Source organism: Amphiura filiformis, chromosome 12 (genome assembly GCF_039555335.1).
Source record: "Amphiura filiformis chromosome 12, Afil_fr2py, whole genome shotgun sequence".
Taxonomy (NCBI): domain Eukaryota; kingdom Metazoa; phylum Echinodermata; class Ophiuroidea; order Amphilepidida; family Amphiuridae; genus Amphiura; species Amphiura filiformis.
The window spans coordinates 29,030,298-29,044,163 of NC_092639.1; the positions used below are offsets into that span (position 1 = coordinate 29,030,298).

At 36.1% G+C, this 13,866-nt stretch overlaps 1 protein-coding gene and 1 long non-coding RNA gene across 2 annotated transcripts in view; one reads left to right on the forward strand and one right to left on the reverse strand.

Annotated features, from left to right (window-relative positions):
- LOC140166022 (deoxyhypusine synthase-like) overlaps positions 1-9,679 on the forward strand; it is a 51,372-nt gene extending 41,693 nt beyond the window's left edge. The window contains exons 6-9 of the mRNA XM_072189395.1: positions 153-258; positions 1,518-1,627; positions 6,669-6,794; positions 8,264-9,679. Of these exons, the coding sequence (XP_072045496.1) occupies positions 153-258; positions 1,518-1,627; positions 6,669-6,794; positions 8,264-8,395 (474 nt within the window). The 3' untranslated portion in view covers positions 8,396-9,679. The remainder of the gene's footprint in view (positions 1-152; positions 259-1,517; positions 1,628-6,668; positions 6,795-8,263) is intronic.
- A 1,923-nt stretch (positions 9,680-11,602) lies between these two features.
- Positions 11,603-12,910, reverse strand: LOC140166024 (uncharacterized). Its single transcript, XR_011860801.1, has 2 exons — positions 12,337-12,910; positions 11,603-12,009 (listed from the first exon to the last, which is right to left on the reverse strand). It is a non-coding gene; the product is annotated as an uncharacterized lncRNA (long non-coding RNA).
- Positions 12,911-13,866: the final 956 nt, after the last annotated feature.

A 13,866-nucleotide genomic window follows, 5' to 3' on the forward strand; every position in this document is an offset into this window, starting at 1 on the left:
ATGCGTTTGCAGGGAGAACCTCGTTTTAGTAGCAAGATGGCAGATCCGTGAATTAAATCTTTTACTAAAATTTTGTGATTTTAACGACTGGATGACTGAGAATATTCACTACTTTGTTCAATTATTGATTACCTTGGTGTTTGTCTTTGCAGAATAACATTCCTGTATTCAGCCCTGGTTTGACAGATGGCTCCATAGGGGATATGATTTATTTCCATTCCTACAAGAATCCAGGACTCAAGCTAGACATAGCTGAAGGTTAGTTACTTTATTGTATTCAGCCTTGGTTCAACAGATGGTTGTATAGGTGACATGATATAAACTGTTCAAAAAAAGTATCGTTTCACTTGGAAAAAGTCATTATGATTTAAAAACCAAAAGGCTATAAAGCAAGTCAATATCCAGGGGCAATATATTGACTAAATGTAATTAAAATGTTTTTAAATCACAGCGACTTTTTCAAGTGTAACAATACTTTTTATGAGCAGTTTATTTCATTAAAATTCAGATATGATTTTATGGAACAAACATTAATGTGCTAACTTGGAAAATGTCACGCATACAGAGGTTATCTACAGAAATCACCAAAGCATTATATATTGCATTTACAACAATAATTCAAAACAAGTGGGTTTTTAAGCGCTTGAAAATGTTAGTAGTTGAGGCACCCTTATGTGTTGTGGTAGATCATTCCATGGTTGGCAGCAGAAACAGGAAACATGCATTCTCATAAACATTGAATTTGTGAATTGCAAGGCATGAGGCGTCATTTGAATACCTAAGTGGATAAGCAGCAACATATAGTTTTGATATTAAGGACACAGCTTCAGTGTGACTTTCAACAGCTGAATTATATAAGACACACTGCACTGGTTCTGTGTAATAAAACCTAATTCTTGCACTTAAGGGGGTACTACACCCCTGCCCAATTTTGTGCCCATTTTTGCATTTTTCTCAAAAAATATAGCGCATTGGGGACAAGTAAGATATGTATATTATAGGGGCAAGGACTACAACTACTACACTGGAAATTTTGTTTCAGCACAGACAACAGTTGCAGAGTTACAGTCAAAAATGAGGGAAAACCAATATTTGATCAACAAATCAATAACTACTTGCTTTGATATAAAATTGTAAATTCATACGTAGTGGTATAATTTAAATTAGAAGAATTTTTTGACTTCAACACTACTTAAAATTTGAGTTGCTGAATTTTCAGTACAGTAGTTGTAGTCCTTGCCCTATAATATACATATCTTACTTGTCACCAATGTGCTATAATTTTTGAGAAAAATGCAAAAATAGGCACAAAATTGGGCAGGTGTAGTACCCTTAACAGAAAGGTAGAATCCTCACACAAATTTGGAAACAAGGGCTCACATACAAACATGAGCAATTGATGCTGACAATAGACATTAACACTTACAGGAGATAGGAAGGAGCCTCCTCTCAGTGCTTACATGTATGTCATTGGTGTAGATTTAAATCTGTATAATCTGTTCTTTTTCTCTTCACAGATATTCGCCTCATCAATAGTCTTGCTGTACGTGCGGCTCACACTGGGATGATAATGATAATAGTAGGAGGGGGACTCGTCAAACATCACATATGCAATGCTAACCTTATGGTATGTACATGAAAGAAATTCTTTGAAATTCATAAACCCCTATGGGAGACATGACCTTAATTTGCCACACGGGGAATGTGAATTTCAAATGGAGTCACCCATTGTGTGGGAGAAGGTCCTGTCTTCCATGAGGTCATTTGAGATGATCTACGGATCAAATTTTAAAATTGTTCCGATTGGACTCAAAGTTGGTGGGCATCTGAGGATGAGGGGGAACATGTTAAAAATTAAGCAGAGGTCATTAAAGTCAAAGGTCATCTGAGGTCAAATTTTACAATTGCTCTGATTGGGCTTAAAAGTTGGTGAAAATAAACCTGATGACAAGAACATATTAAAAATCAAACAGATATCATTCCAGGTCAAAGGTCATATTTGACAATTATTCGAACAAGCTGCCCACCTTTATTCTATGAATATAATGATCACAAGAACCAAGCAACCAGAGAATCATAAGACTAATAGCGATATTCACACAGTATATATGTCACTGATTCAATGATCCAATAATACACACGCACCCAATGTGTTTAACAACCACTCGATCGGTGAACTAGGAATAAAACTGAAGATCTACAGATTTAATATAAAAACTTAAATTTTTCTGTAATTACAGCACTTCAGACTTATTCTTTCACATGGTATTTTAGTACACCATTTAGCATTACAATTGTGCAAAAACTAGGAATTCAACTAAAATTGAGGGTGTCGCTGTGAGGGCGTCTCTGTGGAGCAAATCACACATTATGGCTTCAACGAGGAAGTACACATCAGAATATTGGTAATTTAAAAGCTGTTTATGCACTCTTAGATACCGAGAACCAATCCGAGCAAACATTAGAAAAATGTGAACCATGTATAACAGATAAGAAATAATGATACTTCTATACATTTAGCTATCAAATCATGATGCACAACATGTCTTTATAAATATTGCATGTAATAATAAGATGTGATGTCACACTCAGATCAGACTAGGCCAGAAAAAAAATAGTCTGATCTTATCCGTTTTGCATTATATCATACTATTAGTTAGTTGGCACACACCGTAATTTCATGAATTCATGAATCTCCAGTTTGGTATGTCAAAATGTAATGCCTGTGTTAAGCTTGAAAGCGTCGATCTAATGGCACAGGCCTTTTGAGTTCTGCTTTAAGACGCCGCCAGAATAGGTATTGTCCATGTCCATCTGCAGGCCATCTAAAGCACTGAACTCTGCAAAACAATTGTCTTAGCAGCAGAGTGAATCTCCTTTGAGGAAGGTCTTCCAGGAGTACAAAGATCAGGACATTGGGATTCTCTTCTAGAACCCTGCGATGTGCCATATTAAGCTCAAAGTGACACCAGTTGTCGTCAACAAAATGAGGTGAGAGTATTGCAATAACTTTGCGACTTCTTTGTATGTGAAGTGACAATTCATTGAAGATGAGTCTGCCTGCACGTATGTCTCTGGTCTTAAGACAAAGCCTGAATGGTTCTTCACCTTCCTCAATGTTGGCTAGAAGTTCACCATCTACCCAGTCTTCGTCTTGTCCATGGTATATCACATAGGCATCATATCGAGGTACACCATCCTCATCTTCATCATCACCAAGAACATCATCATCATTATTATTGATAAGGTAGTTTTGATATGGTCTTCTGTTGAACAGAAGGAAGCGTATGTAGTGAATATGCCATCGATACCGTACCACTATTATAGTTGTAATGATTACAACAACTAAACATGCTATGCCTATAGAAATGTACATCCACAATTTTGGTTTGCAGTCCATCAAGTTGATCTCCGTTACACTCAATCCGTTCTTTGAGTCTGGCAAATAACAAATATAGTTATAGACATCAGTAGGAAGATTATCAATAGGACCGTCATTATAAAGACTAACAACTTGATCAGTTAGTAACCACTTCCTCATGGCCATAACACTGCAATCACATAATAGTGGATTATTTTGAAGCTCTAATATTTGAAGTTCTCGGTGGTTTGATTGAGAAAGAAATGACTCTGATACAACTGCAATTTTGTTCCCACTCAAAAGTAATGTGTGCATATGATGAAGATTTTGTAGATTACTAAGTGATACAAGTTGATTGTTACTTAAATCCAGCCATGTCAAGTTGCCCAATAACATAGCTTCTTCTTTGTCAATAGTAGATATTGAATTTGAATGCAAGTCAAGAAATTGGAGATTTTGTGATTTAAATGTATTCAGGACTGCCTTTATCATGTGTGGAGTATCCTGTGAGCCTATTTGAATGTTGGCCATATGAAGTGTTTGTAAATTAGGTACAATAACCTCAACATCTGCAACACTACCAGTCAAAATGTCATTGAGATAAAGCGTCATAAGTTTTGGACATGTACATTTACCAAGATCAATGATCCAAGAAGAAGCATTCAAAATGTTCAGATTATGTGCATTATGACAAATCTTAACTAAATTTATGTTTGATTTGGGCCATCTTGGTGCCACATTAACCAGTAATGTTTTCAAAAATGGGTTACATGGAAAGCTAGGTGGCAAAGAATGAATGTTATTATTTGATAGATCTAACACCTCAAGTGATGTGATCACACAAAGCTGATCATATGTGATATCACCTTTTATATCATTGCCAGCCAGATTCAGAACCTTGAGAGAATTGTATGTGCCAAATATGTTTAATGCACCTGATGTAAATACATTGAAATGTAAATGAGTTAATTGTAATTCACTTAAGGTTTCTAAGCCATCAAAGGCATTTGCAGAGAACATTTTAACAGGTTGCAGGTCGCCACTGTTCCCAATTATTCGTAGCACATGCAGATTAGGAAACCACCTGAAAGGAGAACCTTCAATCCACAATTCACGAGCTAAAATTGTCAGTGCATTCAAAGTAGCATTCCATTTTGCTAAACCTTCAAAGGTGGAATTACGTAGGCTGACAGTATCAAGTGGGTATAGAGTTAAGCTACAAAGTGGTGAATTCAGTGAGTTTAAATCTGTGATGATTTCATTGATATTTGTGTATGTACCAATAGAAAGACTTGTGAGGTAATGGAGGTACGCATATAGAGAGGACAGTTCAACAAAGTAAGCTTCAACATGTTTCAAAGGAATGTCTGTAAAACATTCATTAGTTATGTTTAGAACAGGACCACCTGTAACAATTAATTTATGCAATGAGATGAGTGGGCAGAAATCAAAATTGTCACAGCTCCCACAGACCAAGTTTAAGTCTCCTAATTTACTAAGTCCAGTGAAGAGCTCTCTGATGTTACTACAATCAGTTAATACCAAAGTCAGACTCTGCAGAGACGGGAGGTTAATGAAAGGAGCGTGTGTCACATAGTTGAAGCTTCCAAAATTAATGCTGAGTTCTTCCAAGTTTGGCAGTCCTGCAAGTGTCCAAGAAGTAAAACTGGTGATTAGATTGTATTCGAGAACAAGTGTCTGTAATGAAATAAGATCTCTAAATGGAGTACCGGTCAAGTTTTTCAACTTATTTTGTGACAAGTCGAGCAATAACAGTTGATGTAGCCCTTTGAAGCTATTGTTGTAGATGTAAGAGATATTGTTTATAGATAAGTCCAGATCAAGCAAGTTGTTGAGCCCTTTGAATGCATCAGCAGGAATAACATTAAGCTGGTTGGAGTACAGTGAAATCGCCTGCAAAGAAGCATTATTTGGTAATAGTGGTATGCACACTAGGTTTCTGGAGGCACAATCCAGCCTTGTATGGTTGTAGATTTTACAAGCAATACTTCCTGAAGGGTAACATGGTGACTGGTGAGTGGCTGCTGAAGTCAGTACCAGTCTGTGACACGATAAGAGTATGCTGATGAACAGTAGTATAATCACAGCCATGTTGAAACTGTTAAACTGATGGGCAAATGTGGAGAGAACTAAAATTTATAAAAAAATGTTTCACTTTATATGGAAGTATCAAACATTCCCATGAAACTAAGTTTGCACCGCCAAGTTTTAGTATCGACACATGAGCAAACACAGATAGCATTTACTTTCTGTCATGAGACAATGTTGCTAGTTGTTACTCTCTGTCGAGGTCTGTAGTTTTCATTGATTTTACTGGTTATTCCACTTCATGTAGTAACACTTTAATGGATAGTGTTACATTGTACAACCAGGGTCGATTTTACCTTGGAAGTCAATGGAAGAAGATCAGATTTCATTAGCAATAGTATCATAAGTCTTTATAACAATAAGCATAATTTTTCTGTCAAGGGCTGTATAGTTTTGATTGATTTTATCAGTATTTCATTTCTTCATGGACTATAATAGAGCAGCAACACTTTATTCCAGATTCTTATAGGGTGTTACTGCTATGCAAACATGCACAACCAGGAGTAGTTTTCACTTCTCAAAGAGATTAGATTTCATTAATAGTTGTGATGTATTGTCAGTCTGCTAACCCATTTTAAGGATGGTTTGACTGAACCCAGAGACTTTTATATCAGGAGAAGTTAAGATTTTTAGAGTAATTATAGTACCTAAATATGTATACACTTGTTTCTTGGTCTGATGGGGGAAAAAGTCACATGACTCAACCCCAAGACAGCAAAAGCAAAGTGTTAAGTTGGGAAAATATGTGAAAGCAAAATAATATTGTACAAGCGATTTTTTTCTTTCTTTCTTTCTTTCTCAGCACAAATATTAGGGGCTAATTTAATGTACATTCGAGTCCCATTTTCTATGTCATATATAACACTTGCAAATGGGATGTAAATAGTCAAAATGTCACTCAAATGTTCAAATTCTTTTGCAGTTTAGAAGTATACATTTTTGATTTTTTGATACAAAAAGATGCCAATTAAAACCATGCTTTTGTCCTTTTAAGAACATCAGTATGTTTTGTTCTTATGACACAGATTTACTTTATTTTCTCGTTGCTGCATGCTGAAATTCAGGAGCAGATTCTTCTGCGCTGGCAGGCTGACATGCAGCGGCAAAGGTCTGCTAGTATAATATTGGCATTGATCTTGTCTGTGTTTGAAAATGTAAATTTATTACTTTTTATTTTGCATCCACTTTTTTTTGACAGAGAAATGGTGCGGATTATAGTGTCTTCATCAACACATCACAAGAGTTTGATGGGTCAGACTCAGGTGCCAGGCCTGATGAAGCAATATCATGGGGCAAAATCAAATGTTCTGCAAGACCAGTTAAGGTAAGATCAACTTATAAATTTAGAGAATAAACGATAGGAATTTTTGTTTTTACTATCCTCTACAATGTGATAGACTACAGGCAGATGCGATATTTTCAGTAGTGGATGCCAGGGCACAACTATGACCAAATATTGGACCTGCCTCTAGTCTTATCACACGGTTATGGTAGAGGATAGTCAAAACCAAAATTCATACCGTTTGTTCTCATTCTTATTCAATTAATAACTATAAATGATAATAGGTGTACAGCCATTGTTAATTGATAATCTGATGCATATACCTGGCTTATGGCTTATTCACTGGACACTTTGAGACACCTAAGACTTCAAAATTTGCAGAAGATTTTGCAAGTATCTTCTACAGGGAGTATGCATTTCAAATAGAATGAGCATTTAGGCAGTTCTATTTAAAATTTATACTCCCTCTGAGAAAGATTAAACCTGAATCTTCCAGGGGGAGGGGGAGTTTCGAATGGAACTGACTATTGTGTTCATTCTATTTGAAATTCATACTCCCCCTGTACAGGGGGAGTGTGGATTTTAAATGGAATAGCCCAATTACTGTAGGTCTTCAGTTAGATGCATATGCATACATGTGTGAATGTGAACATTGTAATGTATTAAAAAGACAGCAGATTTGGAACTCACAGCAGGACACTTCATGTTGCTGCATGGATCTCAATTTTGGCCATGCAGATGAATTTAGAGCCTGAATAATTTAGGGTGGGCACAGTGGCGCAGCAGTGTAAGAGTTTGACTCATCATTGCGAGCTACCTTGAGGTCATGGGTTTGAGTCCATGCAGCATCAACATGTTATGCACTTAATTCATTTCATTTCATTTCATTTTATTAGAAAAAGCATCGTGGCCCTAAGGCCAAATTGAGCAATTTTTACAAAATTCAAAGACATCAAAATATTACTAAATTACAAATACAAAATATATAAACAACAAATTTAAATTCAAATAATGCAAGATAAAAGATGAAAAAATATTGCACATATAAAGCAAAAATGGATATTGCCACATATTAAAACATCAGCATGCAGGTGTGAGTCGGCTCCGGGAGTCGGTGTGGGTGGAAAAGGGGTACACAGGTGAAGGGTGCATGAGCGCACGCACCCGGTACCCAATGCACACACAACGGCATGCCAGCACACATGGTCCCTTCATCTCTGAACCCATACAACACCCAACCACCACAGAAAACAGCCACTCACACCTGCACAATATATACTCACACACACACTCACATACCTAATTCACACGCAAGGCTAGTTGTTCAAATGGGTACCAGCTATATTCAATGCTGGAAGGTAACAGACTGTAACAGTATCATTATATGATGGAGTCTGGTGCAATCGATTTGGAATAGACATGGGTACTATGGCCTGTGACTTTTTTTAAAATTTGCTTAAATTGTCCTACCTAGTATTAATGGTGTCATTTATTTCTTATTCATTTTGCAGTTGTATTGTGAAGCTACCCTGGTGTTTCCATTAATAGTTGCTGAAACATTTGCACAGAGAGTATCTCTACCACACATAGTCAAGTCCAAAGAAGACAGTCCTGATAAACAACATCAAGAGATCATTAAGTGATCTGTGTTAGATGAAGACTGAACTCATAAAGTGAAGTTCCCTTACTGTCTATCTATACATCGTTATGAACACGGCAGAGTGCCGAATACACTAAATTGCTGTTCTGAGTAAACGGCGTTTGAAAATCTTGGTACCATTCCATTGGTCCTTCTAAAAATTTAGAACATTCGTGAGCACTCATTTGAAATGTATGTTATAGAAGTGAATGTAGACGAATTATTGGCAATACTTGCATGTTCTGAAATAATTGATATATCCCTCAAAACGTGTTTTAACAGCTATTTGGCTTTATGCTGTATCCAAAATGTCTCTACCACTGTGCAGAGAGAGGTCGAATACGCATTCAACTACGTGTAAACTATAGCACGCATTCTTGATTTTGGGCTTTTGTGTAGAAATTACTGTTTGTCCTAAGGCTATGTAGACTTAACTTGCTATATAAGTTATAAATAGTCAGCCCTGTAATATTTAGCAAAAACTCAAGGATTTTAAAGCAAAAATATCAATATTGGCCTATATTTTATGTATGATTTCGGGATTTTCCAATTTCACGGGCGCCAAGACACTCACATTATTAAACCACAGCAATATCATGTGGGGAATGTTTGTACTTATTTTGGTATCACTGGATAGAAGATACCTACAGCTATACGTTGGTATCAAATATGTTAGTATATGACATGTAATATAGAAAATTCGGGGTTTCCCGCTATACAATACTATAGATCAACATGATTTGTATACGAATCATCCGGGGATTCGTCTCTCTGCCGAATTCATTTATTGCACTTAGGAGTGATTCGTCCAAATCAAGATGTCAATAACTACGTTGGTGAGTAAGATTTACCATTAATTTTTGGTGGAAATAAAAGATAACCTGAAACATAATCATAAGCATACAAAAACTCAATTTGCTCATAATTCTCGATTCGTCACTCTGCCGAATTCATAAAGACATGATACAGCTAATCCCACATACTCTATATACTATTTATCGCTCTCGCTTTGAAAATCGCAGACAACATTTAAACTAAGGCAAAAAAAAGAAGGTTTGTATATGGTCTCAGTAACGGGAGGTTGGACATAATAATATGGAAACTTATAACATGCAAGTATATGTCAGTGCGACTTGTTTTGAATATAGACCTTTTCAGCTGCTCCCTGCACAACAACAGGAATATGACAACAAAGGAGAACATGATGAACATGTAGTGTGGTATGCAATGCAATGATATTTTAATTATTTTTAGACTTGTTGATGATTTATCTGGATAATTCCGTTAAAAAAAAAAGGCGAAAAAGAGAGGAAAAAAAAGGTGGAAATTTGTGTTTTTTTTCAGCATGATTTTATGAATGCACACGGGTGACAAGAGACAAACCTATTTTTTTAGCTTTAATGCTCTGCATGCTAGCCATAGGCTTCAACATAAAGAGTGTCAAGTTTTGAGATATTTTCTCAAAATATCAAGAGTTATCTCAAGAATCACTGAACCAATACTATAGGCTTGTTTGCACCCATTTTAAAGCATTTTTCATGCTTCTTCCAAATATGGTCATAAAAATTGATTGGTCCAATTGATGATAATGAAAACTTTTTAGCCAATCAGCAGGTAGTTCTTATGGGGTTAAATTCATGTTACACATGAATTTGGCGAACAGGGGATCAGATATAGGCAGCCAGAGGGTAGCATATAAACTATTTAGTGGTGATTCAGCATGATAGGTAAGCGAAAGAGGGCAGCAACCAGGTTTGGTTAATAGTGCAGTATCGCACCGTCTGATCTCATGTCAAGTCAATTCATGCGTAGTATGATTTTAACAGACACAAATTGATATTCGCACTCTGTCAAACTCATATCGATATCAAGTAATAATTAGTTGGGAAAAGCAAGTTGAAATATGGTTTTCTAGTATGGATCACCCATAATGGTTAAACAATATACATTCGCAGCATAAAACTAGTAGGTGTATAAAAAAAGTATAAACTGTATTGCATTAATGTTTTACCTCAAGACAAGTTTAAGCTAGTTTCTTGCACACAAGGACAACTATTATTAAAATACACTGTACTTAAGTTGATGTTGCAGGAAATATATAAAATAATATATGAAATAATATCCTGACATTTTTCAAGGAGCAATTGGAAAATAGGGAGGGAGATTTTCTCTCAATCTTCTTTTCAGCTCATTTCCTCTTTTTTTAAGTGGATTTCTTTTTTATTTTCAGTCCATATTTGGCATTTTTAACCTGATTTTTGGTCTGTGTCCTCCCACACCCCTGTTAATTGTACAAAATAGTATGATTAGCAGCGATTGCTTTGACGAGGGTTTCTTTTATGAAGGTTAGATAATATATATAACAATGCAGCTGGTTACTTATGATCAATTGGACTATTCCATTTAAAATCCACACCCCCTCTGGAAGAAGACATATAGATATTATAATTCCAGTTGAACTATATCAGGCTAGCGGCACTCTGTACAAATTGCCTATACCGATTCCGAAGACAAGACCTGTGGCACAGTCACATCCCCTGCTTTGTATGCGTGTTTACCCAGGTCACGGTCTGTCTACGTGACAAACAGTCAGGGTCAGAGGACAGCGCAATCTGTCTGCTGCCAAACCGTAATAGATCTATCAGTCACCTTTTTGTACCGTTCGCAAAGTGTGATGTCTGCACAACAGCCTAATATGGGCATAATGGCTCCGCCCAATGAACCATATACGGCGCTGTCAATCATCCTTTTCGTAGCTACGTCACATTATAGCTCATTCATATCATTACATATTCACAATCACCTTTGTCGAACAGACTCTTACGCAGGTACCGAGCTCACGCTGTCCTCACTTTAGCGATTGAAGTAGCGCCTCTCTTAATTTAGTACTCTCAGACTATATGGTAAATCCAGGTGGCAAGTTGTGCACATTTTATGTTAAGACTCCAGCTGAAGCATGTTAACAATGCCGAAATATAGATGGATTTTTTGGCCCCAATTTGAAAAATTTGAGAATTCCAAAATCATCCATAACTTTTCTACTATTTCTGAATGAACATTATTGGATATGAAATGACCGAATCTTCAGATGAATGTCCAAAATCTTCCTTAAGGGGGGAGGGTGGTTCAAATGGAATAGACCAATATATAAAATTATGTCAAAATCAATGATTAGAAAACTGATAAGAAAATAAAACCATGTGCAGAAAGGTTAATCATTTGTGCGTTATATTATTTATTTTCATATTTCAAGATGACCGTAAGAAACTATAAAACATTCATACAAAATAATTGTAACATTATTTAGGCATTGCCAATGACAGTTAAGTATACAAAATACTTCTTTGGTTCACATTTAAGTATCTAACTACAACAGTTATTCCAGTTAAAATCCATACATCCCCTAAGCAAGACATGACCTTAATCTCCCACACAAGGAGGTTAGATCTCAAATGGAGTGACCCATTCAGGTAACCCCATTTGAAAATCACACTCCCTGTGTGGGAGATTAAGATCTTGTCTTAGATAGGGGGTGTGTGGATTTCGACTGCAATAGCCAAACACTGTAAAACCACTTAATTTCACTAGAGATTTAATTTTGCTAATTTCGCTAGAGGCCTTAAGGGTAGACGAGGAGTTGTTGGTCGAAGCAACCAAAAAATCGATTTTCATTCTCTAGATCAATAAATTATTGACAAATAACACAAAGGTTCATTCTACAAATTATATAATTTGAAAACTTGCTTAATTTATTGTTGTTAATGAGTTATGTACATTTTACAACTTTTACAACATAACTCAAGGACCTACAAAATTATTTCTGTGATATTTGAATTCTTCTACACGCTCGCAAGGAAATGAGCAATGCAATTTTTGCCAAAGCTCATTACCATTCGCAAGATGTTGTGAACTACCAAATCGCAACACTTTAAAATAGTGTATTACCTTAATTCGCTAAATACCCATGAATTTGGCAGATTTACATTGAATTGTAAACACAAATTCCTGGATTAGCAAAATTAAATTCTCATGAAAATGGTGGTCAATGGGAATTAGCGAAGTTAATTACTAGCAAAATTAAATAGCTTTGCAGTAATATTATCAGCAATTAAGGTTATTTTTAGTAATTTCTGTATAAAATAAATTACAAATGCATTAAATGAGATCATTAAAAGATCAGACTTTTTAATACTTATTAACATCTTGTCCACAAACAGCATTTATCACAAATTGAATGATTCATTTGATTTAGAATCGGGCAACAGAGCACTTGCATTACCAAGTACTGAAGTACCACAACACTAAAAAAACACTTTGGTTACCACCAAAGTAGTGTAGTATGTACATGTTGATAATCTCAATAATCTTGAGATGTAGGTTTTATGTTACTTATCATACAAATTCATAACACTTACCCTAGTCTGATTCAATCCTACTTTTTACCACTTTTGGCCTTTTACGCTACCCCATAGCACACCTCTGACAAGGGTTGTACATTGATGCCAGCCCAAATAAGCTTTCTATCCCACCACACATGATTTTGTTGATAGCTTAGTTGAACTGAGCAGGTGACTTATTTATGTTGACACCCAATTGCTCTTTGCCAATTGCTTTTAAAAAGTGATCAAGTATATTTTCAGCTTCAGTCAAGAAGGCATCATGCGATATCCTTGAGCACTTATAAAATGTTTAATTTCATTGGTTTCTTAAGGTGCACGTCTATATGATGTTAGTTAACCCTAACACCCAGAGGATTTTTTTTGCTATTGAGAGGGAGAGAATAAATGAAAGGAGAGAAGATGAACAAAAAATCACTTGGTACCCCCAGGATTCGACCCGTAAACCCCTTGCGTGCCAAGCAGATAAACACAGACCAGTAACCACAGAGGTTTAGCTGGCCCGTCCAGCGACACCATGCACATAAGGAGTGATTCTGTCATGTCATCACGCGATATGCCTGCATGTGCACAGTTTTTCATGTTGGATTCTGTTGTTGGCAGTGTTAGGGTTATAATGCAATGGTATAAGCAATAACATTGGAACCAGACTGATAGATACAGGATATAGTTCGGATAATCCTTTTGGCAAAATCAAGGATTTTACTTCATCAAATTTTTTTAGTAATATTAACATCTTATCTTATATACATATAAGTTCATAAAGGTATTATTTCTAGCCTCTGTCATGCAGGCTATATCAAAATGATTGTTCTCCATATGTTTTTTGGTGTTTTTGAAATGCCTTCCCCTTCCAAATGCACCACTGGATCCACTTGATAGGAGTATACATTTAGATATAAAATTATAAAGTCTTGTTATTTCAACCGGATCTAATGTTGTGTTTGGAAGAGACACTCTTTCAAAAATACCCGCCCCCCCAAAAAAAAATGCCAAAACCGAGATCATTTTGATACAACCTGTTTATCATGTCGTTATGAATTCGGCAGACGGCCGAATCCGTATTCGGCTTTTGGTA